At 39.3% G+C, this 25,732-nt stretch overlaps 1 protein-coding gene across 21 annotated transcripts in view; it reads right to left on the bottom strand.

Annotated features, from left to right (window-relative positions):
- Lrrfip2 (LRR binding FLII interacting protein 2) overlaps positions 1–25,732 on the bottom strand; it is a 103,722-nt gene that overhangs the window by 33,649 nt on the left and 44,341 nt on the right. For 12 of the 21 annotated variants that reach the window (XM_031344275.1, XM_031344262.1, XM_031344268.1 and 9 more), the window contains 14 exons: positions 24,147–24,203; positions 24,008–24,052; positions 21,118–21,186; positions 18,416–18,457; positions 16,476–16,541; positions 15,412–15,486; positions 13,647–13,697; positions 13,522–13,566; positions 12,835–12,882; positions 12,477–12,533; positions 9,811–9,879; positions 7,634–7,723; positions 3,015–3,059; positions 1,510–1,626 (listed from right to left, as the gene is read on the bottom strand). In XM_031344275.1, the coding sequence (XP_031200135.1) occupies positions 1,510–1,626; positions 3,015–3,059; positions 7,634–7,723; positions 9,811–9,879; positions 12,477–12,533; positions 12,835–12,882; positions 13,522–13,566; positions 13,647–13,697; positions 15,412–15,486; positions 16,476–16,541; positions 18,416–18,457; positions 21,118–21,186; positions 24,008–24,052; positions 24,147–24,203 (876 nt within the window). The remainder of the gene's footprint in view (positions 1–1,509; positions 1,627–3,014; positions 3,060–7,633; positions 7,724–9,810; positions 9,880–12,476; positions 12,534–12,834; positions 12,883–13,521; positions 13,567–13,646; positions 13,698–15,411; positions 15,487–16,475; positions 16,542–18,415; positions 18,458–21,117; positions 21,187–24,007; positions 24,053–24,146; positions 24,204–25,732) is intronic. The other 9 variants (XM_031344283.1, XM_031344284.1, XM_031344279.1 and 6 more) reach the window with 3 other exon arrangements.

Here is a 25,732-nt window from a genome sequence, read left to right as displayed (position 1 = left end):
AAAAAAAAAAAAAAAAAAAAAAAAAAAAAAAAAAAAAAAAGGCAGCTATCTGATACTCCATCTCCTGACTTACTACCCACCCTAATCTTAGTATTTCAAACTAACTTCAGGGCCAATTTCTTACATCTTCTCCCCTGAAAGTCATCATCTGCCCACTTCATCCTCACTGTACAAACCCTGGGTGATATTCTCCCTCAGGACTGTGGCTAGAGTTAGAGTTACTTTTAAGAATGCAAATCAGGGGCTGGAGAGATGGCTCAGCGGTTAAGAGCACTGACTGCTCTTCTGGAGGTCCTGAGTTCAAATCTCAGCAATCACATGGTGGGTCATAACCATCTGTAATGAGATCTGATGCCCTCTTCTGGTGTGTCTAAAGACAGCTACAGTATACTCACCATATAGTAAATAAATAAATAAATAAATCTTTAAAAATAAATATTTTAAAAAGAATGCAAATCAAGTTACACTGCTCTCCTATGCAATAGAGCAGCTGTGATTTGTACCCCACCTCCATACTGCCTGACCCCCTTACCCTCCCACTCTCCTTTCTTTCAGCAGTAACTCCTCCTTCCTAATCTTCTGTACCAATGACCTTCGAGTTCTCTGGACTCATTCAAGACATACTCTCCTCCACCTTCTATGCTTTATTCATATTTATTCTTCCTTCAAGTCTTAGCTCAGATCTTGCTTCTCTGAAAAGCCTTTGCTCTCTTTTCCTAGTCTTATGTGACACCTTTCTAAACTAATTTATCCTGCTCTTGGTACCACTGCATACTATTAGCTGGCTCAACTGATGCAAATCACTTTGTCTTTTCAAAGGACCGTGATCTCCTGAAAGCCAGATTACGACTGGCTATCTACATGTCCACTGCCAAGTGTTCAAAAACTGTGACTGAGTGAGTGAGCAAGCAAATGAATGTAACTGTTCTGACAAGTCTTCATCCATTCTTCAGATAACAGATTCAACAAATAAGACATTCAAAAATAATTGTTTGGTACATTCTAATCTTTGAAATAAAAGGGTTAATATGGAGACTCAACTGATGGATCAAGTAAACTTCCCACTAGCTCAAGCATTTCTGTTATCTAAATATTATACTTTTATTACTATGAAATACAGAGAGCCTGAATTCAAGAATTTAATATGGTAATGGCTCACTGGCTAATAACTCCTCTCCATAGTCTGTAGCTCTTTGTAAATCCAAATATTCTCCACTCAGAACATGGCTAGGCCATCCTTAAAGAATTACTTTCATATAGATCACATAACTGTCTGGCACTAGCAGAACCCACTGCAGTGCCGTCAAATCTTCAGAAGAGAGAAGTGAGGAGAGCATAACTTGGCCGCCTCCTCTCAGCTCTGGTGTACCCAGGTGGGACTTCTGAGCTCTGATGCCCGCGTCTTCGCAGAAGCCCTACTTGGTCCTCAGAGGTCACAGGAAATGTTAAAAGCGCCACGGACTACAAAACCCAAAGCTGCTTTGCAAAGGCAGGCAGAGCGTGGCTTACTCGTAGTTCACTCAGCGAGGTGTCTGGGTCTATTAAGCTGCTGGTGTCCCCACTACCCCGTCTGGATGAGTTTCCACTTAGAGGCGTTGTTGCTGAGGCAGAATTTCGAGATGAAGGCTGAAAAAGAGGGAAAAAAAAAGACAATTGTGAGCTGTGTCTTCAAATGCTTGCTGTGAAGATGAAGCAAGGAGCAGGGCAGTGGAGGCAGTTAAGAGCCTTGGATGAACATTCTAATAACATACTTAATAGGGAGCAATTTCAACCCACGCTGGTCTCAAACACAGGTGAGCTGTCAGGCTAACAGTTGTTTCAGAACTAATGTCTAATTAGTACTTCCTTACCTTGGTTCCTAATATTGCTTAAGCATCTCACCTTTGCTAGGAAAGATGAACTATTTTTGGCTAAGAGCAAGAACATTGTACACTGCTATGTATTTAGATTGCTCTCCCCAAAGCCACACTGTTGACTAATAAACAGCAGAAACTGTACTATCTAGAAGACTTGTCGAGAGCCACGTGAAACCATTTGAAATGTAGCTGATTCCAATGAGATGTAAGTATAAAATGTACATCATTGTACATAGAAGGCTTTCTGTAGAAAAACAGAGGATAAAATGTACCACAGTTATGTTGGTCCAGTAACAGGCTGAGGCAGGGGGCAAGGTCAGCCCAGGCTACAAACAAAGACCCTCACTCAAACTTCACAAAATAAAACATTTATGTTGATTCTATATTGAAATGTGTTGGTTCTTTGGGGTGAATACTATTTAAATTGATTTTGTTTTTTCTAGAGTATGGCTAAAAAAAATTAAAATCACATAGTTTGCTTTGCACTATAAAATTTAATACAACACAACATTTTCCTGACTTCCTAAAAATACGTTTAAAAGTTGGATGGTGGTGTCATATGGCTTTAATCCCAGCTCTTGGGAGGCAGAGACAGGCTGATCTCAGTGAGTTTGAAGCCAGCCTGGTCTACAGAGAAGTTCCTAACAGAGAATCCCTATCTCAAAATAATAATAATAATAATAATAATAATAATAATAATAATAATAATAATAATAAAACAAAAGAACACCCACCAAAAAAATGTTTAGAAAAAAGAATCTTTACTGCAGAGGCACTCCTCCACAAGGAAGCTATCCTAGTTTCCTTATAGAAGTGATTTAGCTATAAGAAGGAAAATCAAAAGTATGAGTTTGTTGGTCCATTCCTAGACACTTGGTTTTCATGTTTAATGGCTTCTCAATGTCAGTTTTCAGAGACTGCAAATCAAAGCAGTAGGCAAGAGCTTTAGGATGACGTCCAGGGAAATAAATGCACTCTTCTCTCCTTGTAGGACTTTCACATGATCTAAGGCTGCAGGAATTTCGAGGGGTCAAGGACAGGAAATAGACGAAAGTTAGAACCACTCTGTCGGCCAATTGTGCTGAACAGAGTGAATGAAGTCCCAGGAAGCATGGGGATAACCGCAAGAGCTCCATCCATGCAGAATTTTATACTCACTCTTGTGTAACTTTCAGCATACTGTTTGTCAGATTTTTCATCCAACTAGAAAAAAAATTAGAGATAAAAATCAAGAAGATGCTTGGCATTGTTGACTTGTTTTTTTTGGGGGGGTGGGGAGCAATCTCAATGGCGCATTCTAAGTTCAGTGATGTGTGGAACCAAAGTAAGCACATTAAAACTAGAATAAAAGTTATGACAAAATGTCAAGAACTTTTAGTTTACATCCTACAGAAGATCAGCAGAAATCAAGCAGCATAGATTCAAAATTTTAGATTACTTAAACAGATTTTTTTCATGGTATTTAAAATACATTAAAGAAAACTACATACAAATCTCGGTGTGGACACTACAAATATCAATACAAAATGTAAATATTAAGATATAGAATAATGCATAAAACTATTTAATGACAAAAAAGGGTTATATAAACTTTTTCTTTTTACCCAGCAAACTCAAAGAATACAAAAGGGTATAAAAATTGGCCTTTCTCCCCACCAAGCCCTTCTCTAAAGGACAATCAACCCAAGTCTCTCGAAATCTTAATAACAACGTCGCGACACATTCTCTAGCTCCCTTTCCCCTCCTTCCCTTTTCTTCATAGAGAATCTTACTCCCACACTATTGCACTGATCCCTTTGTTGCCTGATCTCCGTCAGGCAAGCCTTATGTCTACATAGACAGTCTGTACTTGAAGAACACAGACCAGCACCTAGTGTGTGAGGGCTCAGAACACTACACCCATCTGACCTCACAAGACTCCTCTTGTTTTGGTGGCTTCACAGAGGCAGGTCATCTCGACATGTGGCATGCCGGTCAGACTAACCTGTCTCTGGCCTCCCAGCCCTGTGCAAGAAAGAACGTTCCTTATAGACCTATTCCAAAATTCTAACTTAGCTAAGAGAAAAAAATTCAGAGGATCTGGACATGTTTCATGAACTACAGCATACACATTTGCTTGTGTATATTATTAACCACAGTGAAAAGGTAACGGCAACTTTAAGCGAAAATAAAATATCCCTAGCCTTGAACTCTGAGGTCAACCTTCCCAGCCCATCTAGAAAGGGGATTTGAAAACTTTCTCCAGTTGATTACTAAAACAGGAAACATCATTCTATTCATCTTTGCTTAGACAACTTTACTCCAGCTCCCTCACATTTGAAAGGTTTTAACGTGGTTTTTATTACCCAGTCATCATGTTTAACCTTTTACTCAGTCAGTACTCTATCAGTGACACAAATGCTGGGGTTTGATGTTTCACTTTTGGGGGCCATTTCTTGCTGTAATATTTTCAAAAGGAAATCATTTTAATTTACTTGGATTTGTTTAAAAATAACATCAAATGTCATACAATAAGCAAGGGATGACAGCTGGATTTTACTATTGCCAGTGTCTGCTCCACATGAAGAAATTTCCTCTCAGTCTGCTCTGGTGAAAAGCATGGCCCAATGGTTAATATCATTCAAAGTCAAGAAGGGTATCTTCATAAACTGCCTTATTTTTCTAATTCATTTCTGCTAATATATTAATGAGAAAAGAAATATTCAAAATTAAAATAGTCTAGTCCATCTGAAATCCTTCTTCATATCACCTTTCTTATAAAAATGACCCCCAGACTCACCCACTTTTACCAGACCATCACTGTGGGGCAATCGTACATTTCAGAGGCTGCATCACTGGAGTACCACAACACTGACTATAGAGCTCACTGTATCCTGACAAAGCCCAGTGTCGAACTCAAACTGATCATGAGCCAAACCTGAGGAACTGTTAAGCCAGCATAAAGCAGCCATGCTTGCCTGCAGTGGCTCAGCCAGACACTCTGCCAGGCTCCCTTCAAGGCTCGCACTGTCTATGAAGGGAGACTGCAATGACAAGCAGTGTTTATAGTGAAGACCGAAAGGACTTGACATGGGTTTTAAATGCAATAAGATTTAATCATGCTCAAGGTATAAAAGTACACTCTAAATAAAATGCTTACAGTGTGGTTTGTTAGATGTGTTCACTGAATCACAATTACCCATTAACTTCTAATAAATGTCCTGCATTTGAAATACTTGGGAAAAAAAGTGTTGCAAATTTAGGATTTTTTTTCAATTGTGGAAATAACTTTATCTCTTGTAGATGGTACCCATATCTAAACATAGAATTCACCAGTATTTCACACTTTATATATGACAGTTAGTTAATTTTAAATATTATTCTTAGTGTAACTGAAGTTTGACTGCAACCCAAATTATAAAACACCACGTTAATATTCAACAACCTTTAGATTTTAGAACAAAATGATTATTTTGAGTTTTTCTACTAAGAATACTCAACCTAAAAATAAGGTTATCTAAAAGTTGTTTAAAGAAAAAAAAAACACAGAAAGTGGATCTGATTCCATAACCACAGAAGGGAAGTGAACATGGCTTTAGTAATTTCCTGAAATGAACCTCACTAAAGATTTCTTTTTTTTTTTAATCTTTTTTTTAAAGATATTTTCTTTATTTACATGTAAATTTCTCCATTCCCAGTTTCCCCTCCAAAAAAACAAAGAAACAAACAAAACCAACCAAAACAAACCCCTGTTGCCTCCCACTTCCCCATGCCTGCCACCCCGCCCTCTCCCACTTTCTGGCCCTGGCATTCCCCTACACTGGGGCACAGAACCTTCACAGGGCCAAGCTCCTCTAAAGATTTCTTTCAAAGCAGATGCACTGAATAATAAGTCAGCATACTTCACTCTTTTTATTTTCCTTTATTCTAGCCTGACCCACAGAGCAAGACAAGGTTACAACATATGAACTCAGCAGTTTTAGAGAACTGGCTGGCACCTTTTCTAGCATCTCCTAGGCCTACAGTTATCATCCTGTGAGCATACAGTGTGCCCACACACAGCAGCTGGAAAGCATCTTTCAAAAGCAGAGCTGGGGACGGTGAAGAATGAATCAATATAAGTCCCGTTTTCATCTGCTTCAATGAGGTGAACTGAAGCATATGCTTTTTAGAGAGAGTTGCTTGTTTAGAGGACATCATCAAAAGGCAAAAGTAGCTATTTTATAGGCACTTAAAAATACAAAATGCAATGGCTCATATGCTATAAAATAACAAGAATACTTGGAAAGCCGTGTCCTAGACAATCTTCTGCTTACATTAAAGAGTTATTTAATTAACAGAGGCAGGAAGAGACAAATTATAAAGGTCCTCATTTCTACATAATTACTAAAGCAAATTGCCAAGAACTGACTATACAGGGAATATTAACCACCAATTCAGGTATCGTGAACTGTGAGACTGGCAGAAATGAAGCTATCAAGAGAACAGGTACGTAGAGTAAGTTCAATTATATTATGGGGGGAAAAGCAGGTACCAGTGGACCAATGGTATGGCTTGCTCAGCAGCTAGGCACTCGCCACTAAGCATCATGCTGTGAGTCCAATCCCCAGGACTACATGAAAGAAGAACTACTCCTCCTGTGAGCTGTCCTCTGACCCACACACGTGCTCCATGCCAATGCTCACACAAACACACATACACAAAAAAATTAAAATCTTCTCAAAATTAAAACGAGGTTACCAAGCAAGTTAATAAAATGGACATCTCAGAATAACTGGGAAACCGCCTTTTAATTTCATATGTGGGCAAATCGTTGGTTCAATCTACAGCAAGATGAGAGTGCTGTACAGCCAGATTTAAGAGCTAGTAATGTGGAATAATTAGGACTGCAATTAAAATAACTGAAATTATTTTTTAGGATTAAAATATTTCAGAAATAGCTACTTCATACCATAAGTAAAGTGCTAACAAAAAACAATCTTTGCATTTCCAGAACAACTGCCACCTCTCATCCCCTCCAAAGTGCTGGACAATCAGAACAGGGCTTGTCTATGTGGTGCAGCTGGGGGTGGGGGCTGGGGAGTCAGAGGCCTGGAGAGATGAGCTCAGAAGGCAGGTCACAATGTACCTAAATGCTAAGTACCCAGGTGTTGCCATGGACACTCTGTACATTACATCAGGAATGTACTCAGTGCCCACAGCTGGGAACCACTAGGAAGGGTGCCTCAGACCAACACCAGAGTCCATTTTAAAACAGAAAATCAATGGCATTTTACTAAGTAACAGTTTATTATTCAGCTTTTAAAGTCTAACTATCACTTTATTGCTTTATCAAAACCAAGAAGGAGGCAGGGAGTGAACCAGATGCACCGGAATATGGGCTAAGCATGAGGGGGCTTAGGAAAGCGCTTACGTCCTTAGGGATGCTCTGTTAGGTATGCATGTCAAACTGCTTACTAAGAAATGACATGATGTAAATGGACTGGCTCTGGAATAATTCAGAAAAAAGAATAGGGAAAAACATCCCAAACACAATAAACACTGATATCAGGACTCCCCGAAAATGCTGAGGAGCTCAGGGGTGGGGAGTGGAGTGGGGGGGTCCACAGGGTTAGAGGAAAAGGGTGTTTTTAAACAAATTTTAACAAAAATATCCCAAAATACTTACATTTCATGTTAATATGCTCAAGTAAACGTCTAAGGAGTTAATTCAATTTCTAACTTTAAAAAATAACTACTACAGAAGCTGTTAGTCACATGCCTGCAACAAACACAATGAACCCATGCAATACACTCACGCTCGTCAAGTCTGAGATGCCGACGTCATCCACCTCAGAGACAATGCTTCCCCTACGATTGGAGCGACTAAAGTAATCAGCAGCAGAAACCTTTCAGTCAGAGAAAATGAAACACTGTAAAGTCAGAAAGGAAAAAAGAGCACTAGCTAAAACTGGAAAATTGTGTGCTTGTTTTAATATGATGTTTGATGAAGTATCATGAAATGAGAAAACTTACAATTAACTTATTTTAAAAAGCAAAAACGAAGAGATACCTAAGTCAAGTCACAGCTCCTAAAAGAAGCCTTCTGCAGCATCAAGTGCAATTCTGTGGCTCAGAGACCGTCCTCTGCCTGAGTTCATCACAAGCAAACCTTACACACTGAAGGCCCTGAGAACCTTCCACTGGCTATTGCCAGACCTCTACTATAGCCTACAATTTTATAACTCATAGCTATCAACTCGCAATACTCTATTTCCACAATTCCTTTTTCACATGTCATTACATCAGGAATTGTTGGACAAAATAGTGAAGACTGGCCTGGAAGGTCCCTTCTCTTGCTCTTCCCACAGCTGAGTCTCTTGAGTGAGATGTCACTGTCTCTGAAGACTCTTCCAAGGTCACTCTCACATATCCACCTTAAGGTGCTCCATCACATCACTGTGGCTGTCTTCCATCTGTGTTTCTTCTTCACTAGTTTATCTCTATGTCTTTAGTAGGAGATAAGCTCAGAGATCTGTCGTCCTTGATTTAACACATCACTCCTAGCACAGTGCCTCCGGCATAACAGGCACTCCATAAACACCTATCAAATGCCTGTCCCCACTCACCAGTTATTGTTTGTTTGCTTATTTGTTTGCTTGTTTGCTTGTTTTGAGACAGGGTTTCTCAGGGTAGCCTTGGATGTCCTAGAACTCACTCTGTAGATAACGTTGGCCTCAAACTCAGAAATCTGCCTACCTCTGCCTCCTGAGTGCTGGAATTAAAGGTATGCACCACCACCACCTGGCTTCATTAGTTACTCTTAAGCTATTTGCCTTGTTTTAAAACTCCTTACCAAAAAGTGAATTCAGAAACCCATCCGCAGGGACAAAATAGTCTTAAAAGTATGAAGCCTGCTGAAGGCCAACAAGATCAAGCAATGGTATTTTATTCTTTATAATAGTATGACAACTTGATTTATATATACTAATATTTACTAGCACCTACTACCTTAGAAATTTGAAAATTACATTCCATACTTATTCACTGAATACATATATTAAGCCTTATAACAAAGTGGACAGCCATAAGATCTCCACTGTACAGAAACAACTAAGAGGCAAGCCCGGCGGAGGCAAGCCCGGCGGAGGCAAGCCCGGCAGCCTCCCTGAACAGTTCCCCCCTTTCCTTCCAGCTGTGTCCAGAGTGTTTTCAGGTGTTCTGACTTTTATTTCTAGTTCAGCCATGAGTGGAAGCATTACATGGTTTGCTGAGGGACCACAACTGCTTTAATTAGATGAATTTATCTCACATAAACATGTAGCACTCCCTTTCCTATGAGAACTGTGGGTTTATAACCATCCACATTAATTCAGCTTGCACTGAATGGACTACTTTTCTGGAAGGAATTACAGCTTCATTCTTTATTCTAGCTCCAAGCGGACAAACCATCATCTACTCTATAATTTCCACATCATTTCCTAATAGAGAACAAAAATGTCACTCAGGAAAATCTCCAACTTCTTTAAAGAATAGCATGAAGCTATTCCAGCGTCTACAAGGATTAGTTAGGTAAATGTCTGAACTGGGTGCCATCTACAGATAACAAAGGCCACAGTCTTAAGATCTGGACACGCACTGGCTCAGCTTCCATACAAGAAGCAACAGGTGGCCATACCTGGATTCAGTTACAAGTACCATATGATAGTACAAGTGTGACTCTCATTTGAGAGGCTCATTTTGGAAAATAAACAGATAAATAGGTGTGCATAAGGAAACAAAAAATAAAATGAAAAATTTTCAATAAAGGATTTGTACATAAACCACATGAATCTATGACTCATTCTCAAGACCACTTTACAAAGCAAACTGTTCACATAAGCTGAAAGGAAAATGCTCTTTGTCAAATGCACATTTTACTTTGCAGCAAACTTCACATAATCATACACTGTTGTCATGTAAAAGCTATGCTGGTTCGCACGCAGACGATGCTCACCACACTCTCCCTTCGCCCACGACTGGAACGATCAGAAGACACAATGCTTGCGGTGTCATCATCAATGGGCTATAGAAAGTAAAACAGATTCAGTTTCTCTCTGGGTCTCAGACTGTAAACACACTGGGACAGTTCAGGAGGCCACTCTCCGTGAGCACTACAACTGGCAGGAGCTGCTGTGCAGCATTAAGGAGATAAGCTGCTATAGGGCATAAACTATCCTTAAAAACCAAGATGCTTCCCAAAAGTGCAACAAGGAAAGTAAAACTCCATCTTTTATTTAAGTTCAATGATGGTGAGAATGTAAGTAAACTAGACAGAGCCAGCTAGGGAAGGCTTGAAGGTCTGTTTGATCCCCTGAGAAGTCAATAAATACCCTTAAGATTTCAATTTGGGAAAGAAAAAAAAATGATGTTTTAAAATGAAATAACATATGTCAAAGAGGTTCCTACTAGCAAAGCTCTGAGGCAGTGACTCATTTCCTGGCTCTCATTCCTATGCAGCCAGCAGTGATAGTACTGTTAGCCTCTTCACAGGGCTGTGTTCCCACTGCATTGGCAGAACTCACCTTTGGGACAACTAAGTAGCCTATCTCCATTCTGATGTCACTAAGATGCCATTCTGGCATCACTACGGTAGAAATTCTGAACCCAAATTGCAAATGAAAAAGAATCTAACTAGCTCATAAGACCAAGGATCTACACTAATTTGTTTTTGAAAGTGCACCATCAAAAATCTTTTGCAGGGAAGGCTACTACATTTAGCATATTAAAAATGTCACCAGGTCTGAAAACTGCTAAGTAGAATTTGAGTATACAGTGGGTTAAAAGGAAACATCCAGCTTTTGTGAAAGAGTCCTTATCCCTAAACACACACACACACACACACACACACACACACACACACACGCGCGCGCGCGTTAGTTCTTATTACGTACAGGAGTGGGATCTCTGAGAACTGTGACTCAGATAGATGGCCATAACTACAAACAAACATAAAAGAAAGTCCTAAAAACTCATATTTTACCTGTTATAAAAGTAATCTTAATGATTATTAATAATAATTTCTCCAATTTGGGATAATCTATAAGGATAACAATACAGTATACCTAAAGAAATCATTTGCTTTGGGGATGTAAATTAGTATAGTCTTTTTAGTTGTCAATATATGGGCATAGATAGCAAAATTCAAATGCATATGCTCTGAGCATGGGGGCCCACACTTTTAATCCCAGCACTAGGGAGGCAGAGGCCAGTGGACCTCTGAGTTTGAGGCCTATTTAGTCTACATATCGAGCTCCAGACCATCCAGAGCTACACTTAAAGACCACACCTGAAAGAGTACAAGGGCTGGAGAGTTGGATCAGCAGTTAAGATCACTTGCTGTTTTTGCAGGGACCAGGGGTTGATTCCCACAGTCACATGGTAGCTCACAATCTCCTATAAGTACAGTTCCAAAGGATATAATGTCCTCTTCTAACTTCCAAGTGCACAGGCATGCACATGGTACACAGGTATATATGTAGGCAAAACACTTATACACATAAAACAAAAATAAATTTTTTAAACAATGCATATGCTATTAAATTCCTATTATTTCCTGATACATGTGTAAGAATACAAACATTCTGTGTTTGTGTACATGTACAAGGAAGAGAAAGAGACAGAGGCAAAGAGAGAATGTGTGTTCATCAAAGGGCTGGGGAGACGGCTCAAGAGGCAAAGAGAGAATGTGTGTTCATCAAAGGGCTGGGGAGATGGCTCAAGAGGTAAAGTGTCTGCTCTGCAAGCATTGGGGCCTCAATTTGGACTCCTAGCATCCGTGCCAAAGCTGGGGTGGAAGTGTGTGCACTGGGGACAGTGGCTCTTGGGCTGGCCAGCCAGTCAGCCAAAACAGTGATCTCCAGGTTCAGTGAGACTCTATCTAAACAAAGAAGGTAGAGGGGAGTAAGTGACAAAGACACCTGACATTGACCTCTGACCTCTATATGTGAATGCACAGTTCATTTGTACACACAGATAATGTCTGACCATGTAAATGACCATCAAAACTAAAATGATTTTTAAAATAATATCTATGCCTTTGTGGGATAGTATACTAACTTTAAAAAGATGTGATAATATGTAACTATCTCAAAGTGGTGATAATTGGAAAGGGGCATAACTTATTGTTAAAAATAATAATGTCAATAAAAGGATGCTATAAATCTGAATGCACTGACACAGGATACATTAAGAAACAGAGGAATAACACATACTGGAAAGGAAGCCACTTGTAGTCAAAATGAAAAACACTCATACATGTCCAAAACATCTCTGAAAGTATGCATGTGAACAGGTTCCATGTTATTCTGGATTTACTAACATTACTTACTCATAAACTTCAAAATAAACTTTAACATTCCAGAAAGAGCAGCATACCCACACAGGAATATCAATACTTGAAAGACAAAGTGTTTCTCATGAATGGCAATCTAGAAACACTAAGGCTATGCAACGGCCTCAGTTCCAGACTCAGGTAAGCAGTTACTCGGGTCCACACAGGAACAGTCAGTTAGCACATGGTAGTACTTGATTTGTATGGACTTAGGAGCACATAATCCATGCACAAGCTGGTGAAACACATCACGCCATCCCAAAGTGTGACATGCAGAGACATCAGCTCACCGCAGGGCTGCTTCTGGAGGAGCTTGCTCTGGACGAGTAGGAACTATATTCAGACGGCTACAAAGTTTCCAAGAAGAAAGGCTTTACTACGATGGCTAGCTCCTTTCTCTGCTGGGAGTACAGCGACCCTACTCTTAACTCTTGGTGCCCAGGGTGAGAAGAGCTGCTGCTCCTTGGACTGATGCCCCACCTCATACCCACCCTGAAATGAGAAGGAAAGGCCCCAAAGCGTTTCTCTGTAGACGCCCCTCTTATGCAACCTCATAACTTCGAGTACCCGGCTGAATGAATGGGTCACGACTTGTAGTATAGGGCCTATCCCTTCCTGTAGCCTCCCTCCTTCCCCATTTAGACTTACAGTTCGAGAACCATAAGGGTTATATAATCCACCATCATACAGTGATGCCTGAAGAACAAAAGAATATTTCTTATCTATTTAGCACTGGAGTTGTTTTTAAAATATCTTTATTATTTTGGAACTTCATAATTCAAAAAATGTATAAGGGATAGTGTTATATTCACTTACATACACAATCCACTGTACCAGTTTCATTATAACTTCATCAATACACTTGATTAGAAAAAAACACTGCAGTATTTTCTTTCACCCTCACATTATAACATGAGGAAGCAAACAGGTATAAGCACTCCTGGGGTCCCAGTCTGAAACTGGCCGCAAAACAAATGGCTAGAAGCACTGACAACTGGCAAGTCACATGAAGCTATTGGTTATGCTTTTAATTCAGCTTGCTTAATAGAGTTTTGACTGCCACAGCCGAGGGTCATAGCCATAACTGAAGAAAAGTATGGGAGTGTAGCAGGACCCAGATGAATCCATCTCTACAGGAAACAGATTCTAACTACAAGCTACCAAAAGTCATCCATTTCTACACTGGCAAAGAACAGGATTATTTTTCATGCCCTAAGTTTTATATGCAAAGCACAGGCAGTGTACACTGCAGGGCACATGGCAGGAAGGCCACACAGCTCTGCACCTGACAGTGGCCCTACTGCAGAGCACACACTAGAAGGAGGAAATACAAACCAGACTGGTACTTCTCAGCAGACCAGAAGTTACAGTAGGGGAAGCCTATGGAAAAAGTGTACTAATTAATCCTAAAGAAAGTCGAGGGGATCTGCGACAGCTCCACGTCCTTGGAGAGTACTGACCCTGCTCTGACTCTTGGATGTCCCCATCGGCTCACTGCACAGAGAGGAAGACTGTAAGAGAGGTAGAACAACAGGAATAAGCAAAAAAACAAAAACAAAAATAAATACAAACAAACCAACAAACCAAAGGCAGAAGGTGCTCCCACCATGCAAGCAGACAGCTTTAAGTTTACAACTTGACTCCGTAACTCATTAGTCAGGCCCAAACAACTACAGTAGTGTAAAAACATAGGAAGTAAGAAAAAAGTCACTAAAAACTTTCTGAATGCTAACTGTTAAAGGTAAGAAAGAAAATCACTTCTAAGTGTTGTCCATCAATATGTCTACAACCTTTCGGTATTATAAAATTATTGGCAAGGTGGGAGACGAGGACCCAGGAGTACACTGAAGAAAAAGGGACCCGGCACTGGGGGTGTATCAAATGGTGGCCTCCGAACTGTCACCAGTAGCTCCTGGGGGGCACTGTCAATGCTTTTGTGACAGACTCCTAGTGGGCTTGTCAGTTATAAAGGACTCAAGCAAGCCCTCAGTTACTGCTATCACTACATTTTTTTCAAACAGATCTGAAAGCTAGTCTTTCCAAACATACATGGACACAGAATGCTAGTTAACCAGAGAAGCTGCACTCACCAGCTGAGTTCACTCACTAAAATCACTCTTTATAAAGAAATTACATCCCTAGACAAAGCTAGACAAACAAGAATAGTGAAAGAAACTGTGTGTGCAGGCAAGGTTTTAAGTTGATAGCATTTTCGGTGCTCAAAACTGAATCCAGAGCCTTGCATGTGCGAGTAAACTATTCTATCATACAGATTTACTCCCACTCCTCAATACTTTTAAATGTACTAAGTACTACACATTAAAGAATGCTTTAAATGTTAAGTGCCAGGCAGTTTGGGCACAGCCTTTAATCCCAGCACTTGAGAGGCAGATATCTGATTCAAAGCCACCCTGCTCTACAGAGTGAGTTCCAGGACAGCCAGTGCTACACAGAGAAACTCTGCCTTGAAAAAAACATTAAAAAAAAAAAAAAAGTTAAATGTCTTGAAAAAAAAAGTTTCTAACCGACTGTGGTGATGTAGGTAGCTGAGGTAGGACGACCAGCCTTAACTAGAGAGACACACCATGTCTCAAAATCAAATAAAACAAAACAAGCAGAAACACAAAACAGACAAAAAAGAAAAACAAGATTCTAAAAGTATATTAATATTCTAACAAATAATAACACCTGTCTTGCCCTATATGTAGCTTATATTTTCACACGTAAACTTGCAAAAAGTGTACCTAGCAGTGAGTGTATTGATGCCAATAGCTTACTTTGCAATGATTCAAAAGAATAGATTAGATGCTGGACACACTGGTCCGACCTTAACACCAACTACTGGAGGCTGAGGCCGAGGACTCTTGAGTGTGAACCCGGGCTACATATATAGTGATACCCTGCCTAAAAAAACAAAACACACAAACAAAAGACAGAATGGTAGATAAAATAACAGGCAAATAATGCTGTGACTAAGGAAATAAACTACATGACGTAAGTAGTAAGAATGTGATGTTCACTGCACAAAATCTTTTTCTGTTTCAAATTTTCATTACAAGCATGGTAATTTAACTTCTCTCCGAAGACATACTTAAGAAGGATTATATCAATTACCAAAACTGATATATCCAAACCATTCATAGATTAGTTACAAATAGCAAAAATGCAAAATGGGGGGGTTAGAGGTGTATTAAGATACATGAGAAATAAAATCTTTAGACAAACCCGGAAATAGTAGGTAGAGGCAGGTTTGCTATGTCTAAGACTGCTATAGTTTCTCTGGTCAAAGTAGAGGCCACTCTGCAAAAAGCAAAATTTAACAGTTTTCTTAGGTTACATGTTTTTGTTGCAACCACAACCAAGACAAACTTTGAACACACAGACAAAATCTGATATTCTATAGGTTCCTTCTTCCCCAGAGGAAGGCCTTTAGAGCAATGGATCACAGCAAAGAAAGGACAAGCAGTAATGGTTTAAATTTTCTTAGAAAAGATGGGCATTAAAGGTCAGTTACTTCAAAGAAGGACTCTGTTAATTATTTAAAGACCACACAATACACCCTCAAGTAAAAATGAAATGCAAATAATGGAGTTACTCTCACTCTATATTTTAGAATGATCCTGAAAAACCTAAGGCTACTGTCTAGTTACCACTTTTATAAATTGCCGGGTTAGAGAAATCCCTTCCCAAATCTCCATCTTAGTAGAGGATAAGCACATGTACCCCTGCCTACGAACTCCCTTCTCTACTGCTGACACTACTCCAAGGGGCCCTCCCTCTACCCAACCTGCAGTCACTGATACTCACACCTCAGCCAGGCATACCTCAGCTCACCTGGCCACAAAGGTGCCAGTGCCCCATACTCCAAGGCCTCTATCATCTGTTTTCAGCTACGTTCTTTCTCCCTCTTCCTTTCCAGCTACATCATCCCAAGGCTCTCATGGGATCTCAGAACTGGTAGGGAACTAGAGACTGCATTTCTGCCAATGGCACAATAAGGAGAAAGAGGTGTTCCGAGCACTCCAGTTCTGTAGCATTTGTTCTCTACAGAAATAATTGGTCAAGTGACTGAAACAGAAAGCCTATTCTGTGGTGTTCTGCGGTGTAACCACATAAGTGCAAGGGCCTATTTCACACTTCATTGTTTCTACCAGTAAGTATATGAAAAGTATCCTGGTTCCTAAAAGCATTCCAGGTTCCTAAAAACAAACTTTGAGAATGAAACCTACATGTAATTTGGTGCTATCCATAATACCATAACTAGACCAAACGTCTGAAATAGAACTAACCAGTGGGTCTTTATAAGAACTAGAGGATCGCTTCTTCATCCCATGGGTGTGACTGTAAGAATGATTCTGGAAATAAATATGGAAAGTTAACTTTAGAGATCATATCATAAAATATTAAGAATGAAACTCATCATAAAATAACAGCAAGAGTGCATATAATATAGAGTAGTGCACATGCAACCTACCTCTTGCTTGTGAGTAGTGGAAGGATGAGGAGTGTGGCCTCAAGCAGTCACTCTCTCTGACCTCTCTTTGTGCCCACCACTATCTAACCTGGTGTCTGGGCAGCTAAAGGAAACCTATCAGGACAGAGTCAGAGGGATGCTGTGGGGACAGGTCTGCACTTTACTTTAGGACAGAGTCAGAGGGGTGTTGTGGGGACATGTCTGCACTTTGAGTCTCGTCCCCACTTCCTCACCTTGAGAAAGCTATATGTGGCAAGAGTCCACCTCCTTTTGTCATCTTATCAAAAGCAAAAGCAATGCTGTATGTAGATAAACTAAAAGTTCATGCAAATACTGCTCAAGACAGCATTCTTCTTTTGGATTTAGTTTATGTGCATCTATTTGTGTGTATATGCCATATGTGTGCACATGCCAAAGAGGGCATGGATCCCCAGAACTGGGTTACAGATGGTTGTGAGCTAGCCAACACAGAGGCTGAGAACTAAGCTCAGGTCTGCTGAAGAACAGTAAGCACTAGCTCTCCAGCCCTCAGACACTACTCTTAGACCAAGTTAGTAGATCCATGGCATCTGCTCCTTACAAGAGAAATGCCTAAAACATATGTTCTGAAGCTTGCACAAAGTACTTTGAAAGATGATTATATAAAAAAAAAAATTACTTTTCCCAGGGTGACAAAGAATAGTCCTGGTACTAATAGACAACCAGCAGACAATAAGCACAGTGTATGTAGTGAGACTGTGCTGCTGAAAGTCCGTAGAAACAACAAAGGACAACTGGATGTCCTAGGAAAACTACTTCACACAGAATCAGATCCTCAACAATTAGGATAATGCATTTTCTTATTGTGAATGTTCTTTTATACTTCACTATGAGCATTCTAAGTGAAAACTAGGTAGTCAGGAACTTGGGCAATCTACCAACATAATAGTGGCCCAAAGAAAACAAACCAGTTTGACTTCCTTAGCTAATTCAGCATGTCAAGCCAAAATGCTTGGTCATCTTCAGCTGTCACTCTTCATCCCTGGAGTTTTATTTAGTAACCTGCCAGCTTATGACACAAAATCAAGTACAGGTCTGTGTTATTATAGCCCAGGGTGCATCAAAACACTGTCAGAGGGGCTGGAGAGATGGCTCAGAGAGTAAAGATGCTTGCTGTCAAGCCTGCTGTCAACTGAGTTCAATCCCTAGGACCCACATGTCAGGAGAAGCGGCTTCAACAAGTTGTCCTCTGACCTCCACATATATGCCATGTGACACACATACACAGACAAAATAAATAAATATGGAGTTAAAATAAGTAAGCCAGTCTTCCTGCGCAGCAAGTAAGCACAGATGTGCCAGCTCTTCTCTCAGAGCAGACGGAGCGGGAACAGATCTTAGTGACAGTCGGGGATCCTGGCTCTTACATTAAACATTCCAATCATTTTGAGGCAGTTTTGTTTTGTTTTATTTTGTTTTGTTTTGTAGTATTGGGAAGCAAACCTACAGCCTTGCAATGATGAAAGAAAAGAAAAAAAAAAGCACTTTACCCCTGAGTGATTCTCTCAGCCCCTGATCCTGAAGTCTCTGGGAAAAGCTATTATTCCAATAACAGATTATGCCACAATTTCAAAAACAATGGTTTTTGTTTTATTACACATCTACCCCCAAAAGATCATAACAAAACCATGAAAGTTAGTCATAATCTATGACTAGCAACAACTGATGTTTAGAAAGTAAAATCTCACACTTAGCACAAAGTCATGTACTACATACTAATGACGGAATTCTTGATGATCTGTCCTTGATGGTATCACACTGCAGTTCAGGAAAGTAGGAAAGTTGGTTGTATCACCAGTCAGGAACACAAGAGAAAAAGCAACCTTGTCATTATTAAAACCAAAGCAGCCCTACTTCAAAAGCAAAAGATTATTAAACACAAAAGCTATTATATTTGGATATAACCTTTACTTTTTCAGGAGACATTGTTGCTGAACTGTCTGTACAATTAAAACTTTGTTTTATGCCAGCACAGCTATGTGCACCTACAGCCTATCTACTCTGGACTTTGAGACAGATGGCATCCTAAACATCTGAAGGACTGTGCTCCCCATTGCCCTTTGGCTTCACTGGGGATTGAACTTAGAGCTTTGTGCATGTCGTGCAAACACTTTTACCACTGAGATACACCTCAGTCTCTATTTACCTTTCAAATAACAAAATTCTGAAGTAGTAATGGTAAGACGACTCAGTCTTAGAATATGACAGAACAGTACAGCCCAAGGAAGGCTTTGGCTGGAAAGGGGAACAATTCTGAGCTCAGAGATGCTTTCCTCCTCACATCTGTGGCGGCTCCCACTGTTTGCCTTTGATTGACAGATAGCCAAGCAAGGAGGAGCACTACCTAATCCAGCCTGCGGAAAAACTAAGCCTGGGATCAGAGCAGGGGCGCTTCCTTGAACCTACTTAGAGACATACACCCTAAAATCTTATTTGAGAAAATGCTCAACAAAATGAAAAACTTGGCCAGAACAAAATGTGGTGTGCACAGTAGACAAGCAAGTGACATTATATATGACTCAAAAATCACAGAAAATTAACAAGCCCAGAAAGTGCACATTTCGATGTAGGATCTTTTGAAAGGGATTGGTACATAGCTGTGTGGCTCTAGTCTCCTAACAGTGATTCTTCAGCATTCTCACAACTTTCTAACAATCTTACTCAAGGATAAGTACATATCACAAAGCGTTTAAAAACACCATTTTGTAAAAATATCTTTCTTTTACATTTTTAGAGAGTTAGGGCATCAGGTAATATTATTCAAAACCTTGACCCACAGTAATGTTTTCCTAAATTTAAGTTGATTCCCTTTTGAAATCAATTCAGTGAGTCTAACTGGCTATTTATAAAAGCAAAACATAGGAGTAAACAATATCCTGTGCACAGGAGAGTTAATATCACTCCATCACAGGATGTTGTGCACAGATGAGTTAATATCACTCCATAAGACGAGGTACACACCTGTAATCCCAACACTCAATAAGCAGGCTGAAGCTGTGGGAGACCAAGCTCAGACCAGCCTAAGCCACTCAATGAGCCCTTACCTCACAAACCAACCATCCAACCATATACTATACATACACATAGATACATAAGCTTTACATGGAATTTTCTGAAATGTGTTTCAATGATACATACATACAGAGAGCTAGAAATCTGTACATACAGACTAGGTAAAGGAATAAAATATATTTTTGGTGGAGATCATGATTTTATAAAGCTTAAAATAGTCTAGAAGATAAAAATATACAATCCTACTTTAGTAAGATATTAAAATACTAGTTCAAATATAACAAAACCTGTCTATTTGTATTTATTTAGATAGTCATTTAGAACATATATGGTAGAAAACTAAAAATGAATTCCACTTAATATAAGGCTGTGGTACAATTTTACCACTGATATAAATTCACTGAAAATGTTGTATGTAACATTTCTCTGAAAATCAAATCCCTTCTCTATAAAAGTTTTATTTATTTATTTTTCCTATATTTCTTTAGGAAAAAAAAATCCATGACCAAAACATACAGTATTAAAGCGCACGTTCTTACACATAAATGATCCTACCTCAATAAGGTAAACCTTCCTTCCCACCCTCTCTATAGATGACAGGGTGTTTTAACAAGCAGAAACAAATATTTATTCCAATTTTTTCTTTTTTCAAAATATAATGTGGGATTCAGCTAGCTTTAAAAATTACAGAATTACAGCAGAGAAATCACACACACACACACACACACACACACACACACACACACAACTTACCTGATAAATGGCAGCTGGTTGTGATGTCACTTAGAAATTATCAAAAGAAGGGAAACTGGGACTATGGAAGACTCTGGCTAAAGCATTTCCATGCATGCTAGTATAGTCTGTTTCTCCTGAAGAGCTTGGTTAAAGTGACATAGCCCATAGTCATCTGAGAGGAAAGGCTTGACTGAAAAGTGCCTAGATCAATGGCCTGTATTCTTGCACAGTGGGGAGGTGGAAGAAAGGGATGTCATCTTACTAACTGATGAGGGAGGCAGCAGCATCCCTAGGCATGGCTTTTGTAAAGAAGCTAGCTAAGCATGTGTCTGTACGCAAGCCGGCAAGCAGCATTCCTCCGTGGTTTTGCTCCAAGCTGTTGCTTGAGTTTCTGCCCTGACCTCTCTCACTGAAGGACTGTGACCCAGGAATGTGAGCCACATAGACCCTCTCCTCCCTAAGATGCTCTGCCCAAGCATTTTATCACTAAAGCGAGATTTAAAAGGGTGAAAAGGCTTTAATCCTCAGAGAAACTTGTTTTAAAGTTTATACAAGGAAACAAAGCAGAAGCTCTCATTCTTACCAGGCTATTCCTGTTTTTACTATGTCCAGAATACTGAAAACCAATAAATGCATAAAAATCTAAGACCACACATCTCAGAATTACACACCATCATGTCTCTCCTCTTGGGCGTACTGGCTTGGCTCCAGTGTGTTCCAGTAATATCCTTCAATGAACTCTTCAGTGAAATTAAACAGTGTAGTATTAAAATAACAAAAGACAAGTTTAAAGAATAATTTAAAAACTGAGTTCACAATTATTTCAAAGCCAGAAACATATGACTAAATAAACCATAACTAAACAGTAAAAACTCCACAAATGAGAAATAGAGATTATCCTATGATTCAAGGTCACTCTATTTCCTAATTTGAGATTTCTACTATTGTATTCTTGTATTATGTGTACAAAACAATAATCAAATATTTGTAGTGTTTTTTAAGGCTAGAGCTAACTGGCTTATTAACTCCATGTTATTAGCAACTGCTCCCAGTAACAAGCAGGCATAGACAGTTCTATTTCACATCCAAGATTCTGACTTACTAGCCCCTCTCCCAAGTCAGGGTTCAGTCTCAGGCTACTTTTGTTCCTGTTGTCTTTAGTCTTAATGTCTATAGCATTTTTCAACCATACAGCTTCTGTCAGGGCACCTTTCAATAGAGAAGTTTCTGAAACTAGACAAATGGAAAGTTCAAGGTCTCAGGAATGTAGCATAAAACCATTAAGTGTACCTGACCCACATCCAGGTACTGCTAACATTTTAAAACCAAATAAATTGTAGACATTATGAATCTTTTAAATACATAACTCTTAAGCTTTAAGAAAGAGCAGGTAGAGAAACAATGAAACCTTTAAATTATATGGTAAACCACCAGAATATTTAGGTCACCATTTTAGATCATAGTATTTATTTTTTACACAGGTCAGAAGTTGTCATTTGAAAAGCCAATAATCCAGATCTACTGACAACTCAGTGGCCTACCAGATACCATGGACCCAATCCCCAAAGCAAAACAACAAATGAAACTCCAACTGGTTGAAATCCTAATATCATCTAATTAAAACCAAACAGGGGCAATGATCTCAAAGGCTGGAGGTGTGGCTCAGCCTCAGAGGAGGAGCACTTGGAAGTGGGCTCCATCCCCAGAGGGATCCAAAACAAAGAACACTGTTTAAAACACATGTAATTTACCTTATCAGAGCATTCAGACTTAATTTTGTAAAAATCTATACATGTGAAATATGCTGCATATGTACACACACATATCTAGAGAGTCCAGTGTCCTTTACAACTTTTCAAGTTCAAGCATGGCTTTTCTCCTGCCAGTGATGGAGAGTAAGCTCAGGTCCTAGCACATGCCAGTCAAGAACTCTACCACTGAAGTTACATCTTCAGGCCTCATATATTAACTTTGAAAATACAAAGAGTCTTCCTCTACCCATGGAAACACATACAGCTACCATTAAAAAGAGGAAGAATTAAAATTGTAGCTTTAGACCCACTCCAGGCAGATAGGTCCTTACCAGTTTAACTGCAGATTTCTTTACTTTGGAGGTTTGACTTAAAGTTCCCTAATTCAAGTCAAACTTAAAGATCAACTAACCTAACCCAGCTTCCCCAAATTTATATGCAAATTTACTCAGCTCAATAAGGAAGGTGTGAAAGTTCATACTATAAGCCTTATAAAAGCAAAGAAACTAGTTACAAAAAGAGGGGAATATTTTATAGCCCTTGACTCTCAACTTTGAAACTTTGGTGGACTTCAGTAGAATCTTTTTAAAGTAATTTAAAGAGGAAAGAAAAACTTCCTCTAGTAGGAAATACAACAAATGCATACATTTTCTGAAAAAAAAAAAAAACACATTCATACATATAAAAAAATTTTTTTAAGTGTTTTGCCTGTGTATATGTATGTGTACAGTATGTATCCCTGGTGCCTGCAGAGGCCAGAAGATAGCATCAGATGCCCTAGATCTGGAGTTATAAATGTGAGCTGCAGTCATGTGGGTGCTAAGAATTGAACCAAGGCCCTCTACAAAGGCAGCAAGCGCTTTTTTTAACTGCTGAGCCAGCTTTCCAATACCTATAATGCCGCCTTTAAGTCACTGATAATCTTAGATTTACTTAAAAACTTAAAACTACTCTAAAACAATTTTAAAATTTGTAACTAAAAAGAGCAGTTATGACTTAAACATCCACCAAAAGAAAAGAATGTATCAGAGTGTAATAGAGTGTTTATAAATATAAATGCATTAATACCTGGCATGTTGGAATAGCTTAACTAGTCCATTTTTATATATGGCAGAAAGAAGATCAGAGTTGGAACAGATACACTCCTTAATATGAAAGATGACTTTACTGATTAAAAAAACATAAATAACATAAAATGCAAAACACATCTTATGGCACAGTTCTCTAAGAAGAGTAAAAGGAGAGGCTGTGCACAGAACTCAGGACTTTAGGCGGCAAACCGCACTCACAGCAATCTACACTAGAAGCTGGGACATTACATGGTGTCAATCAAAATGTCAAAGCATAATTCCTACAGACATGGCAAGAAAAATTTTCAAGTCAATAGTTTCATGTAATTATAACTGTAAATAATCAGGCAAGCCCCAGAGCTATTGCTCATTCAATAGATTGTCAGATTAAGATATGAAAAGAGAAAAAAACTAAAAATTAGGACAAAGCAAATGTTATTTTATAAAGCTCAACCTTACCATTTTTGTAATATTTTTAAAATCAAAGGTATTTCTGTAGAAACTGAGGATGGACGTCTGTTAAGATAAAGACAGCTAAGATTTTAGAATTGATTCACTTGTAGCAATAATTTAAGGGAAAGCACCTCTTGCCACTGAAGAGCTTCGCCAGTGTTTTCTACTTACTGTTAAAGACAGGAGTATAAATGGATATTGTCAGATCACTTAGATAATCATTAATGCTGAAGGAAGCTCAAGGTTAAAAGTGTTGCTATTAGGCACAAGCAACTTAGAATACCAACCCTGTGACTGCCAAGGCTCCGAAGAGACAATGTATCCTCAACTCCCTGATAAAAATAAAAGCAAACATATTACAGGTTTGTGAGTGAAGGATGCCAATGAGGGACAACACCATAGGCAAGCTTATATGTTACCACAAACCAGGTAAGGACGGCGGTGAGCAGACCGGTGAGAATACCTGGCCCTTTCTGAATCTTCCTGGGAAAGAAGAAAGTACACCAATAATTAATCACTGAACGAGTAACTGTCACAGCAAAGAAGCAAAGGCAGCCAGTCAAAAGCACAGCCACCTCTCCTGAGGATAAGCAGGCTCGGCATGTGGCTCTAGAGCTGAGTTGTGCAGCATCACTGCTTTGGGTGGCAGTCACAAGCATGGCAGGCAGCGTTTTCATCTCAGCCGGTGTGCATATGTCCGAACACTTGTTATTTACTTATGGCCCAGAGAGCTCAACACATGAAGATAAAAACACGTGACGGCACTCAGCAAACAGACGCTGGGTAGAGTACCGAAAGCACAGAGGTTGACTTCTTCACCGTAAGCGCAAGCTTATACGGGGAGAAGGAACATTCACTCTGTCAGAACTGTATTTTTAAGAAGAACACACGTTGCTTTAAAAATGCTTAGGGTGTAGTCTGGTGCTCACTGTGAGGAAACTTTCTAGTTGTTTCTTTGTTTTGTTTTTCCTACTCCTCTCACTATTCTAACTGGAAAACAAAAGAAATAAGGAAATACACCGCAGTGTGTCAAGGTGAGAGACCACTCAGAAGAACTAACATCACTTCTTCGGGGTTGGTAGAGTAAAGTCATGCCTTCTATATACAGCTTAGAAAGAGACTGACTACACTTTGCAGTTGACTAAATTATGTGTGATTCTAAACATTCCCACGCTTGCCCATCAGCAGTAAAGCAGCAGAGCTTTTACATAGGTCTCAAATAGCTAGTACCCAAAATATGACCACCTGCGACCATAAGGAATTTCTAATTTTTCAGAATTTTAATGTCTAAATTATTAAAGTAATTTGAACTATGACTAAAAACTGCATCCAATCAATCTAAGTAGGCTTACCTTTCAGTAGCAACGCTATCTTCCAAAATGAAGCAATGCTACATCGCCCCACAGCAATCAACTAGGTCACTATGCTGCTGAAAACAGATGGGGCTATCTCTGGCTATCCATCGCAACGTAAATAGTAATTCAAACAAAATGCCATAGTTTACTCCTTCATTTCAGTCTCAGTTTTTGTGTACAGTTTTTTAAGAAAAAAAAAATCATCTTTTGACACCCATTATATATACTGCTACAATTGATAAAACATGTCCTAAATTCTGTTTAAAGATAACATGATGATTTTGTGACCCCATTTCCAACAGGGCTGTGATCTCTAGGCATGAATCACCAATTTAAACTTTTTGTAAGTGAACCACAAGTTTTGGAGACATGTGAGTTAGCAGAGCAGAGCACAGAGTGCTAAGTGGTAACAGATTCCAAACTAATTAGAAACCCTTGTGTTACACGGGGATATTAATTTTACATGTCCATTGGTGCCATTTGGGATACCAAGCTGATATTCCAGCTGAATATCTAAACTACTCTTTACTCTCTTTCCTTTCCATTTCACCAGCCATAGAAGAACACTTTTAGACAACACATCTAGCCAGATGTGACGGTACATTTCTTTAATCCCAGCATTTAGGAGGCAGAGGCAGGCAGATATCTGCGAGTCTG

The sequence above is a fragment of the Mastomys coucha genome, unplaced genomic scaffold, assembly GCF_008632895.1.
Source record: "Mastomys coucha isolate ucsf_1 unplaced genomic scaffold, UCSF_Mcou_1 pScaffold23, whole genome shotgun sequence".
In the NCBI taxonomy this organism is placed as follows: domain Eukaryota; kingdom Metazoa; phylum Chordata; class Mammalia; order Rodentia; family Muridae; genus Mastomys; species Mastomys coucha.
This window is presented reverse-complemented; position numbering and strand designations above follow the sequence as displayed.